General features: G+C 50.8%; 1 protein-coding gene across 3 annotated transcripts in view; it reads left to right on the top strand.

Moving 5' to 3' along the window:
- Window positions 1-19,404, top strand: part of MTUS1 (microtubule associated scaffold protein 1) — a 118,804-nt gene that overhangs the window by 41,824 nt on the left and 57,576 nt on the right. For 2 of the 3 annotated variants that reach the window (XM_020976769.2, XM_020976770.2), the window contains one exon: window positions 4,807-5,005. In XM_020976769.2, coding sequence (XP_020832428.1) covers window positions 4,807-5,005 — 199 coding nt within the window. Of the gene's footprint in view, window positions 1-4,806; window positions 5,006-10,909; window positions 11,018-19,404 lie in introns of those variants that run through there. The other variant, XM_020976774.2, reaches the window with a different exon arrangement.

Genomic DNA, 19,404 nt, shown 5'->3' with positions numbered 1-19,404 from the left:
TCCATCTCCCCACCATCCCTCCAATCAGCAGACAAGCCTCCTGCTTCCTCTTCCCCAGCATCTCTCCCATTGGACGACCTCTCCCCTCCAGAGCTGTGGCCCTGATTCAGACCCTTCCCTGCCACGGTCTGACCAGGCCACTCCCCTGCCCTTCAGAGGCTCCATCGATTCAGCCAGCATCTCTGTGCCGCTGACTGTGAGATCGATGGGTGCAGCCCTAACCTCTCTCCTGACCTCCAGGCTCCCATAGACGTCCTGTAGACGTCTTGGAAGCATGTCCCAAACTGAACTCTTTCTCTCTCCCCCAAACCCTCCCCTCTTCCCAGATTCCCTATTACTGTGGGTGCACCAGCACCTCTTTGGACTCCTCACTGTCTATCGCCAGCCAGATCTAAGCCATGGCCAACGCCTGTTGGTTTTCCCTTTGCGACATCTCCCAAATGCGCCCCCTCCTCTGCTCTGACGTGGCCACCCCCCAGTGTCAGCCTTCATCACCTCACACTGGGACTGTTGCAATGGCTGCTGGGGTGGGGGGGGCAGCTGCCTGCCTCGGGCTCCCCCCACTCCAACCCATCCTTCACTCAGCCACCAAAGCAACTTTCATAAAGCCCAGGTCTGACCACATTGCCCCTCTCCCCAGACACTAAGTAACCCCCAGAGGCTCCGAATCACCTTCAGAGTCAAAGATGGAATCCTCTGTTGGGCCCTTGAAGCCCTTCATCGCCCAGCCTGTCCTTCCTGTCCAGTATCATACTTCGCTCCCCAACACGTCCTCTTCTATCCAGGGCCCCTGGCTTTCTGGCTGTCCCTGAACACAACCCTTGATCTCTGGGCTCTGGGCATGCTCTCTGGCTGTCCCCCCAGCCCAGAATGCTCTCTGCTCTGCCTCCTGGCCTCCCAGGCTTTCTGCATGTCCCTGAACACAACCCTCCGTCTTTGGGCCCTGGGCACGCTCTGTGGCTGTCCCCCCAGCCCAGAACGCTCTCTGCTGTGCCTCCTGACTTCCCTGGCCTCCTTCCAGGCCCATCTCAAATCCCACCTTGTACAGAAGCCTTCCCCAAGCCCTTCTGATCCCAGGGCCTCCCTCTCTTTTTGTTTTGTTTTGTTTTATTTTTTTCTTTTGGCTAGCAATGGGGTTAAGTGACTTGCCCAGGGTCACACAGCTACTACGTGTTATGTGTCTGAGGCCGGATTTGAGCTCAGGTCCTCCTGAATCCGGGGCCGGTGCTCCATCCACTGAGCCATCTAGCTGCCCCTGGGGCCTCCCTCTCTTAATTTTCCCCTGTTATTCTGGTGTGTAGCTTCCCTGGCCTCATTGTTGTCTGCTTTGTCAGACCATGCGCTCCTTGAGGACTGTCTTTTGTCTTTCTGTATCTCCCCAGGTATCAGTCCAGAGACTGACACATACAGTAAGTGTTTAATATGTGCTCATTGACTGCCTGACTGCTTCTGGGATCAAGCGTAGACTGTGTTTTGTTGTTGTTGTTTTTTTTTAAGGCCCTTCACCACTGGGCCTCGACTTATCATCCAAGCCTCATGCGTTACTCGTCTTCTTTCACTCTATGGACTCTCCAGACTGGCCTTCTCTCCAATTCGTACTGACAGTCCTCCAATCTCCACTCTCCATGCCTTTGCCTTGGCTGTTCCCCCTGCCTGGATTGCCCTCCCTGCTTGCTTTTGCTTCATACAGACCCTTCCCTTCTTATTCCTTTTTTTCAGTTTAAAAGACCTTTTCTACTTGCCAGACCTGTTGTGATGATGCATCCTCTAAGGGTGGAGATTTGAGTTAGTCACTGGTGACTTGAAAGGGAAAACTTTGGAGAAGCTCAGGGAGGTGGAGGGCTGGAGCCCCAGGTTCTGCCAAGTCAGAGGGAGGGTCTTCACGTGGGGGCCGGTGGCAGAATGGCCATCGGGGATGACAGAGCGTTTGGGTGCATCGGAGCTCATCCGATGAGCACACCCCTCGACTGGTTGCTAATGGGGTTGTCAGCTTTGGGGGGGGTCCTCTGATGGAGTGCACCAGGCCTGTCAGCCTCGTGCTGCTTAACACTTTGATCAACAATTCTAATGAAGGCATAGATGGCTTTGCTGATCAGATTTGCCAATAGCACAAAGCTGGGAGGGATTATTAGCATGTTGGATGTGGGAAGTAAGATCCCGAAAGATGTGAGCTGCTTAGGATGATGGATTAAATCTGATAAGATGACATTTGACAGAGATAAATATAAAATCCTGAATTTGCATCTTAAAAAATCAGCTCCAGGGTGGAGGAGGGCCTGGCCAGAACAGTGCATGGGTGTCTGTGGGGACTGTGGAGTCAGCATAAAGCAGATGTGCCAGGGGGCGAGGTCATTAAGAGTGCCATAGGGGTACCCACCTACAGAGATATTGGGACCACTCGCTGGCCTCTGACCCGGTCAGACTCTGTTGGGAATAGCATGTTTGGATCCAGACTCTTCACCTTGGAAGTGTCTGGAGGACAGAGGGTGACCAGTATGGTCAGGGGTTTCAAGGCTAGGCTATATTGAGAGTCAGTTGAAAGGAGATGGGGGACGTGACCTCCATCTTTTTAAGTATGGGGAGAGCTATCCCGTGGAAGAGGAATTAACTTTGTTCTGCTTGGCTCCAGAGGGTAGAACAAGAGCCACGGGGGTATGGGAAGGTGCACAGATGCAGGTCCAGGGAAACACTTCCCACCTCCTAAGGCTGGTGTCCCTGCGTGGAAGGGGCTGCCGGGAGAGATGATGCTTCCCCCTTACTTGGAGGGGTTCAAGCAGAGGCCACACGGCCATTTGTGGATTGGGTCCTGTTGAGTTAACGGTTGGAATCCAGTCTCTGAGGTCCCTTTAAATGCGATCCCGTGATTCTAGGATGGAGGGTCAGTCTGCCTAAGCTGAGAGCACTTCCTGGCCAGAGAGTGACAGGGAGGAATGTTCAGCTGTCACTTCTGGGGCTGCCTCCAAGGAGATGGAGGCTGCCGTCCCCTCCCCACACCGCCGGGAGCCTTGAAACTCGGAGAAAAGTTGGCTTCTGTGTGCTGACCAGCTGCGTGCGCTCCGTGACCGAGGATGGTTAGAAGTGTCATCTGAGGAATCATTAGACGCACATCCTTCTGGGTCCTGCAAGGATGAGGAGGTGCTGGAAGAGTCTCTTAGGGACCCTTCAGGGATCCAGGTGGTTAAAGCTCATTTGTTAGCTTTGGACCTGTTGGCCTTCAGCTTTCTAAAATGCCCTTGGGCTTTGGTTGTCTGTCCAACTGAGCCCTCATGGGTCGTTCTAGAGTCTGAAGGAGAGGCTGGCCCAGCTCCGGGAAGGCCTTGCACCTGAGCGAAGCGTTGGCCTCATTCTTCCCTGGGTAGGGCGGGAGGCTTTGTGGCTCGGGGGGCATAGCCTAAGCTCGTGAGGGAGACCTTGCGTGTTAGCAGATTTATGGTGGAGAAAGGGAACTCCATCATTCGGTGGCCATCGGGAGAATGGGTATCCAGAAGCTTGGACGTTGTGCCCCTAAATATGAAGGGGGAAGACCTCCTCCTTGGAGCACTGATACTCTTCCGCCTCCCTCCTCAGCCAGCATTTACAGCAGGAAATTTATTCCCAGGCCCGAGACGTGGCCTGTCCTTCTTGTCCGTGTTTTCAAGTCCGAGCTGAGGTTGAGACTAGGTCCTCTTGGGAGGTTGTAGCTGATTTCTGCTGCTTAGATTGAGGCGGGGCAGTGCGGGCCAAGCCCTTTCTCTCACTGTGTTCCCATCCTACCCTGGGTCAGTATTGGTGGATACATGGAGGCTGGCCCTGGGTTAGGCCTGAGTGGGGGACCCAGGGCATCAGGGCTGACCTGAGCCTTCTTGAGGAGTGTTAGGCCTTTGTATGGAGTCCAGCTCCTTCATTTTACAGATGAGGAAACTGAGTCACAGAGCAATTAAGTGACTTGGCCTGTTTCCCATAGCTAGTAAATATCTGGGGCAGGATTTGAGACCAGCTCTTCTTGACTCTAAGCCTGGTGCTCAAAACCTAGAGGTGTTCATGTTGGACATTATGATGGACACAGAGCCAGGCATTTGGACTATTCACTCAAATGGAGTTAGCTGTTAGTGGCAGGAGAAGGCTGCAGCTGAATCCTGTATTTTAAGTCCCAAGTGCAAATTACCATTAATGAGACAGTTTGGCTGGTGTTTGCCAAAGTGAAGCATGCCTCTAGGTTCCTGGCCTTCCCCTAGAGTATTAAAGGTTAAGCGGGCCTCCCTTTGAAGAGAAGGTTGTCTGCCTGGCAGTTTGGGATCATGGCTTCTGGTCCAGCTCCCGCAGCTTTGCCCTCTACACATTGGCACTCAGCCCGGCTCTCGGGGGTCTGGTCGGGACACTGCTGAGGGAGGCTCTTCCCCGGGCCCTGGCCCCCAGACCCACCTGCTCCTCCCTCCAGTCTTTCTCCCAGAGGCTCCCAGGTTGGGACTGCGGTCAGCTAGGCAGCTTTGCCCTTTGGAACAGGTGGTCCCCGCCTTTGTCTAGGACTGAGAAACAAAGGGGCCTTTGGTATCACCTTGTCCTGACTGTCAGGCTTCTCAGTGGGGAGAAACTGAGGCTGTGCAGTGATTTCTCCAAGGGCACAGAGGCAGTTAGGGACAGGGTGTGAATCCAGATCCTCTGACTCTTTCTTCCAGCCAGATTTTTACTTTTAGGTTTTCCCTTTAAAAAAAATCATTCTATTAAACAAAGTGCTATTTAACTGTTTATCTCTCAAGGAACCACCACTAGGAAACAAAAGAGGATCAGCCCAGTTATGGGAATTAAATGTTTTCTGTTTTCCCACAGGCTTCCACACCGAAATCGCCACCCGTGGCTGGCAGAAATGGGTCTAAGCATGACCCCTTGGGACTCAGTAAAATCCCTGTTCCCAAGATGAAAGTCTGGCCGTCAGTTTCCTGTCGGAGGCGAAGCACCGCCGAGTCCAGGACTTTCCACGCCGAGCGCGCTTTGTCCCCCCCGAGAGCCAGGCGCGTGTCCAGTTCTGGTAAGAATCGGTGGCCCTCGGCTGCTGGCTTCCCCGGCTGGGGTGGCACGCTTCTCTTTGACCTTATCACCTGCCTCTGCTCTTCTGACCAACTGGAAGGTGCCAGCGAGGATGCTCTCTGGTTTGAGCCACTCCCCGGGTTCTCATCTGTCTCCTTCCCACCAGCGCGGCCCCGTGTCTTCTCCTCTTAGCGTCTCAGTGGGAGCCAGGAGGTTGAAACTCGTGCCCTGGGTGACACAGCCAGTGTGTGTGGGGAACTTGAACCCGGGCCCTCATGGCCGCAAGGATGGCTCTCCTGTCTGTGCCTTCACACTGCCTCTCCCAAATGCAGGCCTGGTGTGGTGCTCTGATCCCGGTTCTTGGCTGTGCAGGGATATTTCCCTACAGCCTGGGATATGGATGATTGCCCAGGAAGGCCCAGCCTTTAGACTGATCGTGGGTGTAAACACCTGGTTCTGGAATCCAGAGTTGGGTCTCTGAGGGCAGGAGCTGGAAGCTACCTGTGTAGGCCTGCCTCCCTTCTGTGTTGCTTCTGTACCAGAAGTCCATGCAAGATGTGGGCAGGGTGATCGTAGAATGGCAGGTGGATGTGCCCGAGGCCAGGCCCATTTTACAGGAACAGTAACTGAGTCCTAAAGACAGGGAGAGACAGGGGTTAGTGGGAGGGGGCTTCAAAGCCTCCTTGGCCATTTCCAGCTGAGAGTGTTGGCAGTGGTCTTCAGGATGGGAAGCTGCCACAGGCCTTGTGTGAGGGGCCGGGCCACAGAGCTTGACGAGTGACCGTCTTTCTGAATGTCGGGCAAGAGGGAACGTGGTGGAGGAGGGAAGCCAGCCAGGTCGTGGAGGCCTTTTCCTTCTCTCCGCCTCACACTTGTAGCCGCTTGAGAGCCTCCACTGGCCTGGGTTTTAGCTTTCCCCCATAGCAAGGTTATGAGGTCGGCCAGCCTCATTGGGGGACACCCCTCAGCTGGCTCATTGACGTGTTACCCTGCTAAGCGGAGGTCCAGGGTAATCCAGGACTCTCTTTGCATAGTCCTCATGAATAACTACGGTCACGATGTCTCTTTTATTAATTAACCTGCCCCAGTTTATTATGTATTATTTAATAAACTAGAAAAAACCCTTTTCCCATAAGCAGTAGAAAGCATATCTATCTGTATAGCAAAACCCCTAATTTCCTGTCATTAACTGGACATTAAAGTTACTGGCTATACCATTTATGGACAGTGCAATCAATCCTAACACAAATATGTAAACTATTTCCATCATTTTAGCTACAAATATAAGATTAAGGCTGGCGTTGCCTCTAGCCATCACTGCAAACGATCTCATCTTTCAGTTCCCCCAAAATACCAAAGAAAAACTTTTTCAAGGATCTTTTTTTGGGGGGGGGTTAGGCAGTAGGGTTAAGTGACTTGACCAGGGTCACACAGCTAGTAAGTGTTATGTGTCTAAGGCCGGATTTGAACTCAGGTTCTCCTGAATCCAGGGCTGGTGCTCTATCCACTGTGCTACCTAGCTGCCCCAAGAATCATTTTTGCAAGATCAAGATTGACATAGTTTCATTAGGAAATAATATCCCTCCAGCATCTTTAAGCTAAAAGCTAAAAAGTTTAAGTTAAAACTACCACCTCTATAACATTCCGCTTGACCCTTAAAGACAGAGTAGCAGACCTGCTGCTTCTGTGAGAGAAGCTAGTGAAACGGGTGTTATACTAAGATAAGCAGGCAGGGATCCTGAGGGCAGCTGAGTGGGTGTGGGTTGGTCACCTTCAGAAAAGACCCAGGAGAATGGGGTCAGTGTGGCCTCCACTCTCGTCACCACCCTTCAAAGGTGTGTGGACAGGAAGGAGAGAGGTCAGTCATACTCTTAACAGCTGACTGGGGAGGGACTTCAGTGAACATTTAGCCCAATCCACACTCGATCAGAAACTCCCCACTCTGGCATCCCTGATGAGTCTTCACCTGAAGAGTGATGGGGGCCTTCCTCGCCAATGCAGCCCTTAGACCACTCTTTTTTTTTTAAATTTTATTAATTTATTTTGATTTATCAACAATCACTTCCATGTGCTTTTGAGTTGAAAATTTTTCTCCCCCTTCCTCCCCAAGATGGCTCACAATCTGATATAGGCTTTACATTTATATTCCTATTGAACATATTTTCACATTAGTGAAGTTGTAAGTAAAAATTAAAACCAATACGAGGAACCATCAGAAAGATGAAACAAAACTCAACAGAAGGTAAAAATAAGTGATAGCGATTCGACTTCCGTAGTTCTTTCTTTGGATGTGGACAGCATTTTCCATCCCGAGGCCTCTGGAGATGTCTTAGATCCTTGTAATGCTGAGAGAAGGTCTCAGTTTAACAATATTAGTCATCACACAATGTGGCTGTTATTGTGTACAAAGTCCTCTTGGTTCTGCTCACTTCACTCAGCATCAGACCATACAAGTCTTTCCAGGTTTTTCTGCAGTCAGCCTGTTCATCATTTCTTACAGCACAATAGCATTCCATTACATTCATATACCACAATCTGCTCAGCCACTCCCCAGTTGATGGGCATCCTCTCAATTTCCAATTCTTTGCCACCACAAAAAGAGCTGCTATGAAGATTTTTGTACATGTGGGCTTGGACCACTCTGATCAATGGCTTTCTGCCGACCATGGGGTGAGGAGCCATGGTCAGCAAGGACGTGGTGAGCCACAGGGCTCATCAGTAGAGGGGCAGGTCCTCCTTGGGCCGCAGCTGTGGGAGCTGTGTGGTGCCAGCTTGGTCAGGAAAGCCTCCAGAAGTCCTCCTAGAAGGACTAGGGATGGCAGTAGGAGCAGTGGCCGCCTCCACGTGGGCCTGGATCATAGAACTTGCTCTGCCAGCCGTCTGCTATATGCTCTAGGACAAACCTCACTCCCCTTCCTGGGCCTCACTTGTCCTCTAGGAAGTGGGCAGATTGGGCTTGGGAGACTCCAAGGCTCCTTCCCATGCTACAGTCCTGCTTTGGAGCTAATTTGCCTCAGTTGCTGAGAAAAGTGAATGTCTCTGGAAGGCTCCCAGAGACCTGGTAGGAAATTAGAGAGAAGAATTGTGCTCCGTGACCAAGCACCCAAGCAGAGGGCTGGAGGGAGTGGGGAGAGCTCTTACCGCTACATCTCTACCCAAATCTGCCTGGCCCCCATGACCCAGGGAGGCTCGGTGGCCGACTTCACACAGTACTGTGGGGTGGGCGCCGTGCTTGGGAAGACCTGGGCTTCTGGGTCTAGGGCTGCAAGGGACCTCCAGGGCCTTCTGGCCCAGAGGAGGGGGGCCTGGGGAGTCCTGGGGAGGTTCAGTGACTCGCCTAACTTGTGTCAAATCCACCTGTCCAGGAAGGGGACAGAAAAGGCCAAGCTTTTGTAGTCTTCCCCTCCGTGACCTTTTGGGGTACAGAACCAGCCTTCAAGGAGCCCTAGAATCTCCCTTCTGACCATTAGTGACACACTTGGGGCTGGACCTAGCCATGCTGTATTTGTTAGGAATTCACTGCAAGGGGCAGCTAGGGGGTGCAGTGGATTGAATACCAGCCCTGGAGTCAGGAGGACCCAAGTTCAAATCCAGTCTGTTACAAGCCGGAATGGAGAGTGGGTGGCCTGGGGGGAGGCAGGGGCTGGTCACTAAAGAGTTAAGAAGGCAGAACCAGCCAAGTGTCCGATGGGCCGTGGGTCTGTGCGTCTGTGCTGGGCACACAAAAGAGAGCCTGTTTGGTGGGAAATGGAAACCAAATGTGTGTTGGCTAGGGGTCCTTCCCCCTCCCTCTTCCCCTCCCCCAGGAAGCTCCAAGGGAAGCAGCCAGAATTCCTGGGGCCGATTCTTCACTTTCCATCAATTCCTTCCTGGGACCGAGCTGGACAGCAGCCTTGAGTGGTCCCAGAGGGGAGCCTGGAGAGGGGGCCAGGGGCCCTTTCAGAGGCATGTGTGAAATCAGGCCCAGGCCCTGTCTTTGATGCTTTTCAGATGTTTGTGGTCCTCAGCCCACGGTGCGCAGGAAATGCCTCGGGTCATGGAGAAGCGTGGTTGGTGTGTCTGAGCGTGTTTGGGGGGGAGGGTACATTCCTGTCTCTAGAAGTCTCGTTGAACTGTTTTCAGGCCTGGTGCCCAGGGCTTCTGCTAGAAGAGTGACTCCCGTGAAGCTTCACTCAGAGTTAGAGTGAGGCAGTATGGAGCGGTGGCTAGGGCTTTGGCCTTGGATATGGGAGGACCTGGGGTTCAAGTCCAGCCTCGGATACTCTGTGACCCTGGGCAAGTCACTTCATCCTTCTGTGCCTCAGTTTCCTCACCTGAAAAATGGAGGGAAGTTTGAGTTCGGTGACCTCCAAGATTCCTTTTGTGATCCTCCGGTTCTCCCAAGCGTGTGACCTTGCATGGCTTCAGGAGGGATGATGAGGGATGGCCCATGCCTCTGATGTTTTCCCTCAGGGCTGGGGACCTCAGGAAGCTCAGCCTGGTCTGCTGCAGTGGTGGGGGGCAGCCTGGGTATCAGTGATGATTAATTGTTATGGGCTTCATTAATCCATGAAGTGATCAGTTGTGGTGATGAGCCTGGTCCCACCATGAGCTAAATCCCCTCTCCACTCTGGGCCTCAGCATCCACCTCTGTACAATGGGCTTACATGGTGTTAGTCTTCTCACGACCTGCCCCACTGGGTTGTTGTAAGGAGACTCCTTTCAAAACACATAAAACACTCTGTGTGTGTGTGTGTGTGTGTGTGTGTGTGTGTGTGTGTGTGTGTGTAGGGGGGGCTGCCATATTTAGCTCCTCAGACTAGCACAGTGCTAGGCATGGGGATGGGGAGAGAGAGGAGTCTGGAGGGATGATGGCCAGGGAGTCCCTCGCCAGCGTCCAGCTTTGACCTTCTCATGCACTGCTCTGCAGGAGGCTCTGAGGAATCATGGAGAGTGGCTGCTTATGTACCAGCCAGTTGGCCAGAGCTCACTGGCTGGTCTGCAGCTAGGTTCTGGGCCTGGAGGCCAAAAGACCTGAGTTCAAATCCAGCCTCGGACACTTACTGTGACCTTGGGCAAGTCACTTCACCCTGTTCACCTCAGTGTCCTCATCTGTAAATTGTACCGAAGGTGGAAATGGCAAACCACTCCGGTGTCTCTGCCAAGAGAACCCCCCAGTGGAGTCGTGAAGGTTTGGACGTGACTGAAGACGACTGAACAAAATCAGAGCTCAGTTCTAAGAGCTGCTGACTTTACTGGGGCCATGGAAAGAGTTCTGGCTTTGGAATCAGCAGTCCTGGGTTCAAATCTTGGTCCTGCCGCTGGCTGACTGTGCGACCTTGGCCGAGGTTCTACTATTCTCTGGCCACCTCAGTTTCCCCTTCTCCAAAATGGGGGGATAAGACTTGGTCCCTTCCAAGTGGATGCTGTCTGTTTCTACAAGCAGACAAAAATCACAAGAGCCTGTTTTTTTTTTTATCTTCCCAGAATGGCATTCTCCTACAAACCTATTGAGCCATGTGGCTTCCCTGGTCTCTGGGGCTTTCAGAGGCTGGGGCCTCTGCTGTGCTAGGTGACCTGGGCAGGGATGGCCTCTCCTCCGTGGAAATGCTCAGTCAGAGCCTCAGGGGCAGGGCCTGGAGCTCTCAGGCAAGGGAGCTGGGGGATATGGGATGATTGGCCCAGAGAGCAGGCCAGAGGGCTTGGAGAGGGACCAGGCTCAGCACTGGGCCATCCTGGGGTGCTGCTGAGCAGAAAGAAATTCACTGGAGGCAGCCTTCCAAGGGAGCCCCATGGGAGAGAGCCGAGATGAAGAGGCAAATTGTGGGCTGGGTTAGTGTAGGGAGGAGGGTGGATGGGAGGAGGAGACTGCCCGCGTGTGGATGGAGGGAGCGGTGGCCAAGACATCCTGTGGGTCTGTAAGAGCCAGCTCTCCACCCTGGCGCGAGATCATGCTGAGAGGAGATGGGGGACCACCTGGCCGTGTCTGCCCTTCATCTGTCCCTGCACCGAGAGGCTGTTTCCATGCACTCTTGTGAGTGATGCTATTCTGTGTCTTAATTAAATGCTTTTGTTTGGGGTTTGAGGCTGCATGACCAGGCAGTGGTGGCCTGCTGGATGGAATGGGGGCTCGGGGCTCAATGTGTATTGGTGTGGGTTCTGCACAGCCATAGAACTGGGCCATGAACAGAGCTTGCCTCCCCTAGGGAGGAGCAGCTGTGCCTCATCACAGTGGGCTCTTGAACTCTTTAGGGGGAGCTGCTGAGATGCCCTCACTTTCTCTCCCCCAGGCTGTATCCTAAGTTATCCCAAGCCTACCTGCCTTTCCAAGCCTTTCCCTAAAACATGTGGGAGGCAGAAACCAAGCCCAAGATGCTGAGACTAAACTGTGTGTGTGTGTGTGTGTGTGTGTGTGTGTGTGTGTGTAAAAGCACTCGGCGAGTTCTTGGAATGGATGAATCATTAAATTTTAATGTAGAAAACAAGGGAGGGGCATTCAGCAGTGCTCTAGTTCTTGGCTTTAACTTCTAAGCCCAGTAACCATTACCCAGCTCCTTTTAAAGGCCCATAATGTGAGGCCCTTGCTCCTATAGTGAGGCCATTGTTAATTTAATTGATATTTCTGGCTAATTATTAAGACATTTTATTCTTAATTTGCCTGTAGTTTCTCCTTTCCTTTGAAAAAACTAAGGAATAAAATGGATTCTGAAATAGCTAATGGCTATAGTTTACAAAAATATAAATATATTTATGACATTACGTTTATAGCATGTAATAATATAAAATACTTGTTCCTGACCCACTGTGGCTTTTCTTTCCTTTTTTTTTTTTCTTTCTTTTTCAGTGAGATGATTGGGGTTAAGTGACTTTCCCAGGGTCACACAGCTAGTAAGTGTCAAGTGTCTGAGGCTGGATTTGAACTCGGGTCTTCTTGACTCCAAGGCTAGAGCTCTATCCACTGTGCCACGTAGCTGCCCCTTTTCTTTGCTCTTTTGATTGCATTTTTTAAAAACCTCAAGTAAACACGGGACCATAGGATGATAGGATTTAGAACTGGCAAGGAGCTTTAGAATTGTCTTGTACAACCTCTCCATTTTACAGATGAGGACAGTGAGGCCCAGAGAAAGGATAGTAACTTGTATAAGAACAAAACTTACAGCTGACAGTGCCTGCATTTGACCCCAGTCCTCTGACCACGAATCCAGGGGCCCTTTCCACAGAACGTTTGGCAGAGACCTCAGGGGTCAGCGAATTCAGCACGAATCGCAATCTTCTAAGTGATCATCCACTTGCAAACCTTCAGTGATGCCGGAAACGCCCATTAGTCCACGAGCATTTGTGGTAAAAAGAAGTCCTCAGAGCCCGCACAAGCACTCAAGGTACCTGGTGCATATTGGACACAGGACAGCCTTCCAGGCAGAAGACACAGGAGACTGTAAACAGGTGTACGGCAGCTCACCTCTCCTCTCAAAAAGAGGCCTCAGCTTGGTCTTCTGACGGGGGTGACTTTGGGGCATTCTGCTGAGTCTTCTTTCCCTGACACTGCCACCTCTTGATGTAGACTGCCTTTCCCCTTGGACCCACACAGTCCAAGCGCTGACTTTGTTATCCAGGTAGGATACTGTATAATAGAGGTGCCAGACACGGGGCACACAAGGCGCACTAGTGCCTGAACCAGATTAAATTTAATTGGGAAATATTTGGTGAAATAAAACTACAACCGAGTTGCCAGTGGCCTGTAGGGATCCTTATGCGCAGATTAGTGACCCCCATGCCCCTGCTGTCTAAGGACTGTGTGGACCCTTCTCTTCTTTCTCCCAGAAGCCGCTGCATACGTCGGGAAATGCGCTTCAGTTCAGGAATTCTCCAACTTGGGAACAGAATTTAGGGCTGCGCGGGCATGACTGTTTCTGCAAGAAATCTTTCCGTGTTGCGGTTGCTAATCGGCTCTGGCTCTTTGGAGCTTCTGCCTCAGACAAGGAAACAGCAGAAAAGCGGGGGTGGCCTGATCTTGGGGTCCAGAACTCCCCTCTGCGGCCGCCCGAGCTGTTTGCGATGTTGTCCTGCCGCCCATCGCCAGTAACGATCCCCACCTCTTTCGCTCCCATCCCAACGCCACGTGTCTGCCCTCCAGATGCTCTTCCAGAAAGCTGAAAGGAAGGCCCGCTGGGGGAAGGCAGTGAGGCGTCGCCAGGCACCTTCGCGTGGGGCATGATTGGGTGGCTCAGGCTGGTTTTGTTCGTGGGGGCCTCGTCATGGTTGGCCTCCGTTTCCGAGGGGCACTTGTGTGTGGTCCGAGCCAGGCCCTTGGTGGTCAGTGGCCATAACCGCAAAATGGAGGAGGTGGAAGCAAAGTGGGCGGACGCGCTGCCCATCCTGGAGGAGGGGGCTTGGCTGCCTGTTCACCTGGGGCCGGGGCAGTGGGTGGAAGGCGCAGCCAGTGAGCCGGGGGCCAGGCTGCTTTCTGACAGACCCGAACGCCCGGGCCACGGCTCATAGAGCGGCAGTGCGTGCAGAGACAAGGTGATGAACGCGTCTCTGAGCATGGGGCGTGTGGAGCCACGCCACCCTGGGAAGGCAGCTCCGCCCCCAGCCCTACCCGACCAGCCGGGGAAAGAGGCGATGACTCATGGAGAAGGTGGTTTGAATAACTGCCCCCAGAAAACACGGAGGGAAGCTCTGCAGATGGTGCGTGGCGGGGAATCCGGCGATCGTTGTGAATGGTGACGGGGTGTGAGCCCTGTCCTCAGAGTGTTCCTTCTGAGTGGGGGAAGAGGGCTGAGATTTACCAAAAGAGGAGTGCCGATGGGATGGGAAGGCCCTGAAGGAGCGCCTGGGGTTCTGCGCCTCCTACATGGGTACAGTTCTAGGAGCTGCGCCTGAGCCCAGCGCGCTGCCGGCCCTGAGGAGGACCCAGCGGTGGCATCTGCTTGTGGCAGTCCTGACTACAGGTCGATGCTGTTGGGTTATGTGGAGGATGAAGGACAGCAGTGGCAGGGAGAGGAGACAAGTGCTTGGAAACTGGGGAAAATGCTAAAAAAAAAAAAACCCATGTAAACCTAACAGCATTTGTGGTTAGCAAGGCCAGTCTTGTCTCGGGCTCCCAGCCTTAGAGCCGGGATGGTCCCTGGGGCCCCTCGTCTTACAGCAGAGGAAACTGAGGATCGGGGCGCCTTTGAGGAGGCTATGGACAGCCCCTCTTTCTCGTGGCTCCTGGGCCTTCCATCAGTGGAAGGTGTGTTGGGATCACAGGGCCTGGACGTACAGTCCACATCCCACAGGCCTGCTCTCCACGCAGAGCATCTCTGCCTCTTCGCTTCCCTCCCAGCCTTCCTCCCCAAGCACATTCTTAGGCGGCCTCAGGGTTCAAGCATCACACAGTCGGAGCCGGGTCAGCGAGCGCAGCTTCCAGGCCTGGCACTGGCATTTAGTCCTTGGACAAGCTTTTGGAGGCGTTCCTCTGTGGGCCTCAGTTTCCCCCTCTGTAAAACGTGGAACACGATCTAAGAGGCTGCTCTAGCTCTAGGCTCCTGTGAGCTTGAGGAGCCCTGGACCTGAGCACTGCCTTCCTGGCAGCCTTCCCTTGGCTCAGACGCTGCCTGGCTTTGGGATGCATGTTTAATGTCCTCCACGTGACAGATATTCTTATTTCCCTGGCCTTCATAAGCACGTTTTATTTAGGAGACAAATGCACACAATTTCTAAGACGTTCTCAGAATGTTTGCCTTTCAGCAGGAAGATCTGACGTTGCCTACAGATCATCAGACCTCCTTCTAGAATGTGCTGGAGTGAGCGTGCATTTAGGGGAGCGTGCCCCTGTGTGGCATCCCCTGGGCAGGTACTGGGGTTTGGACAGGAAGGTGATCTATCCTTCCTGCAGCCTAAGAGAGCTCAGTGGGGGGCGTGAGCAAGACCAGAAGGAGTGAAGTAAAATAGGTGCTCGTGTCCTGGGCTTAGGCTAATCTGGATCATGTCCATGGAGTGCTGTCATCCCCTAGGCACACTGTGAAATGACTGAACACACACGCGCGCACGCGCACGCACTACAGGGCTATTGAGAGGTCAGACAGTCGCTATGTGTCAGAACCCTGGTCCTTCTGGCTCCCCAGCCTCTGGGTCAGGCTGCCTCAAAAATGATCAGTATTCAACTTAACAGGCAGTGTTTGGTTTTAATTGTTTATTCTGAATTTAACACCCCCCCCCACAAAGAAAAGAAAACCTATGTGCACATACAAAGTAGACAGAAAAAAAGGTGTGAGATGTGAACTATGACTATTGTCTTCGATTTACTTTAAATTTTTTTTTATGATGCATCCAACAGGTTGTTTTCCAAGCTGCCCTTTTTGTCCTTGCCTCTCAGCTTCTTTCTGTTCCACTGTGTAATTTTTTTTTTTAGGCAATTGGGGTTAAGTGACTTGCCCAGGGTCACACAGCTAGTAAGTGACAAGTTTGGTCTGAGGCTGGATTTGAACTCAGGTCCTCCTGACTTCAGGGCCAGTGCTCTATCCACTGCACCATCTAGCTGCCCACCCTAAAATTTTTAAAAATAGTTTCAGTGACCCTTTTTTGGCTTTTATTTTTGCAACACTAAAAACCATCCATTTCTTATGACTTAATAATACCCATTACATCCATCAATCAACACGCATTTATCAAGTGCCTCCTATGTGCCAAGCACTGTGCTAAACGAAGATGCAAAGAATGGCCAAAGACATAACATGTTTATCCAGTATCCAGTAAAAAAAAAAAAAAGAGCTGCTATTGATGTTGTGCATGTGCAGGTCTTTCCCATTGTTCTGATCTCTTTGGGGAAACATAGGCCTAGTAAAAGTCTCGCTGGGTCACCAGTCCAGTGGCTTTTGGGCATCGTTACAACAATGCGTTCCAAAAGGGCTAGTCTAACTTGCAGCTCCACCAGCTATGTGCCAGTGCACTTGTTTTCCAGCAGCCCCTCCAGCAAATGTTGTTTTTCCTTTTTGTCACCTCTACTAATCTGCTAAGTATGAAATGGAACCTCAGAGTTATTTTAATTTGCATCTCTCTCATTCATGGTGATCGGAGCATCATTTTATACAGCTGCTGTTGATTCCTTGGATTGCTTCCTTTGAGAACTAAGTACCTGTTTATACTGTTTGATGACTGATTCATTGGGAAGTGGCTGTCATTTTTATATAGGGTGTCCTAAAAGCCTTAGCACAGTTTTAGGCTTAAAAATGCACAAAGACTTTTGGGACACTGTGTATTCAGTTATGTTCCTTGTATGCCTTGAGTATCAGAGTTCAGGGTCTGCAGAGAGTTCTCCCAGTTAACAGTTTTACTTTTTTTTGGAGGGGGGTGCTAGGCAGTGGGTTTAAGTGACTTGCCCAAGGTCACACAACTTATAAGAGTTATGTGTCTGAAGCTGGATTTGAACTCAGGTCCTCCTGAATCCAGGACCGGTACTCTGTCCACTGTGCCACCTAGCTGCCCCTTAATGGTTTTACTTTTAATTTAACAGTATTGGTTTTATTGTGCAAAACCTGTTCCTTCTTATGCAGTCAAAATTACCCATTATATCTTCTGTGATCCTCTTCATCCTTTATCTGGTCATGAATTCTTCCCACGTGCACTGCAGCAAAAAGCATTTCTCTTCTGTCCTTCCCCTTTTTCTTCTGAGGTGGCCTCTTCTTTCGAGGCCGTGTCTCCGTTTGAAGCATAGTGTGACATATGGTGGGCAGCCAGGCTGTTTCAGTCTTGTTGGGTAGTGAATCCTAAGAGCTGAAGTCTCTGGTTTTTGCACTGATCTGTTCCGCTGATTAACTTTTCTGGTTTTTAGCCAATAGCAGCTGTTTGATTATTGCTTTTTCATATAGTTTTAAGACCTGCGACTGCTAGATACTCTTTTCTTGCCTTTTCCCCTATTACTTCCCTTGAGAACCTTGATGTTTGGTTTCTGAAGATGAGTTTTCTTGTTTTTACTTAACTCTAAAGTAATCCATTGATTGGCACGGCACTGAAGAAATAAAATAATTTAGGTAGTATTGTCATTTTCATTGTATTGTCACAGCCCGGCCATGTGCAATTAATATCAGTCTACTTACTTAGGCCGATCTTTATTTTTGTAAAGTGTTTTGTAGTCATAGTCATAGATTTCTTGTGCATGTCTTGATAGGTCGATTCCTGAGTATTTTATACATTCTTTGCTTGTTTTGAATGAAGTGTCTTTTTCCATCTCTTTCTGTTGGGTTTTGCTGGGAATACTTCGGCTGGTGATTTGCATGGGTTTGTTTTATATCCTTCTACTTTGCTGAAGTTATTGTTTCAGGTAATATTTTATCAAGCAGCTAGGTGGTACAGTGGATACCGCACTGGGCCTGGAGTGAGGAAGACCTAAGTTCAAATATGACCTCAGCCACTTATTAGCTGTGTGACCCTGAACAAGTCACTTAACCCTGTTTACCTCAGTTTCCTCATGATCTGGAGAAGGAAATGGCAAAGCACTTTAGTATCTCTGCCAAGAAAACCCCAAATGGGGTCATGAAGAGTTGGACGTGACTGAAGTGAATATTTTATTTGACTCCATAGGGTTTAAAATCATGAAATCATCTACAAAATGGAATATTTGCTTTTTCTTTGCATCTGTTTATTCCTGAAATTCATCTCTCTCTCTCTCACTCTCTCTCTCTCTCTCTCTCTCTCCTCTCTCTCTCTCTCTCTCTCTCTCTCTCTCTCTTCCTTCCTTCCTTCCTTCCTTCCTTCCTTCCTTCCTTCCTTCCTTCTCTCTCTCTTTTTTTTTGGCAATTGGGGTTAAGTGACTTGCCCAAGGTCACACAGCTAGTAAGTGTCAAGTGTTTGGTCTGAGGTCAGATTCAAACTCAGGTCCTTCTGACTTCAGGGCCAGTGCTCTAACCACTGTGCCACATAGCTGCCCCCAACATTTATCTTTCTTAATAGCTGACAGTTCTTGTACTAATAATGAATATCCTTGCTTTGCCCAAGTTTTAATGGAAGCCCTCTAGTTTATAGCTCTTAGTTTTAGTTAGATATTACTTCACATTTTTTTTTTTGGCTAGGCATGGGGTTAAGTGACTTGCTCAGGGTCACACAGCCTAGTAAGTGTTATGTGTCTGAGGCCGGATTTGAACTCAGGTCCTCCTGAATCCAGGGCTAGTGTTCTATCCACTGTGCCACCTAGCTGCCCCTAATATTACTTCACGTATTAAAGAAACATTTATGTATGCCTGTGCTGGTTAGTATTTTTTTTAATAGCAGAAATGGGTGTTGCATGTTGTCCAGGTTTTTTCTACATTTATTTACTTGTGCATCTGTTACATTATCCCTCCATTCCTTCCATAAGGTAAAGTATTTTGAAAGAATCATGTGACTCTGATTTAATTATTGATATGATCCATTATGCGCATATTTTTCCGACTTTGCATTCCTGTTGTGGGGCAAGGAAGATGAAAATGAAACAATTCTTTGTGGAGGGAAAGATTGGGGGGTGGGAGAGAGGAGAGGTACACAAGGAAATCAAGTGTATGGAGAGAAAGGCTTTGTTCATGCAAGGGCACCCGATCTGTGTTTGAAGGATGCTAGGGATCCCAGCAGGTTAACAGTCTAGACGGGCTCCAGGCTGGATGCTTGGGGAATGGAGCTTTGAAGAAGATTCTCATCCATTGGAGGAGTATCTGCCAATTTGATTGTATCTGATCAGAGACCCCTTTGAATGCAGTGCTCCTATTGTAGTCTGTCCTGTCTTAGGTCTTTATGAGGACTTGTATATAGGTGTGTGATAAATGCTGGTTGAGTTGAATGCGATTGAATTACCCCCTTTTCCCAGTCATTGAATTTGGACTTAGCATCTCGTAGACTGTGTGGTTTTCTATTCCAGAGGCACACTGGGGATGCTTACATCGGGGAGTGAAGGGAGGGGTTAAAATGGAATGTCACTGAGTGTTTCTCCTTGAGGATACTTCCCCCCTGGGGTGCCGTTGAATCTGTGATGATATAAGATATGGTGTAGTCGTGTGTGTGTGTGTGTGTGTGTGTGTGTGTGTGTGTGTGTGTATTAAATACAACAAATCCTTGTTCCACTTAAGACGCCTTGAGATGCGGGTGAGTGGTGCCTCTGGGCCCCCGCCCCCCCTCCCCATGTCCCCAGGCTACAGGGGGGAGGCTGGTGGGCGCTCTGGGTGCCCTGACATTAGGGAGAGGCTCTGGCCGTGGGGCAGGGTCTTTGGGAGCTTCTCCCCTGGAAAGCTGCCTGCCATGTTACTTGGCCACCCTGTCTCCGTGCTGGAGCTAACCAGAGCTCCAAAGGAGTTTGCATTGTGCTTTGTGTGCGGGTCGGTTCCTCCCCCCAGGGTTCCCCCCCCCCCGGCTCTCCAAGCCGGTGGAGATGCTCCTGGAGGGCTCGGCATCCCCATTCCTGAGGCCGGTCCT

This window comes from Phascolarctos cinereus, unplaced genomic scaffold (genome assembly GCF_003287225.1).
Source record: "Phascolarctos cinereus isolate Bilbo 61053 unplaced genomic scaffold, phaCin_HiC Scaffold_9;HRSCAF=440, whole genome shotgun sequence".
In the NCBI taxonomy this organism is placed as follows: Eukaryota; Metazoa; Chordata; class Mammalia; order Diprotodontia; family Phascolarctidae; genus Phascolarctos; species Phascolarctos cinereus.
This window is presented reverse-complemented; position numbering and strand designations above follow the sequence as displayed.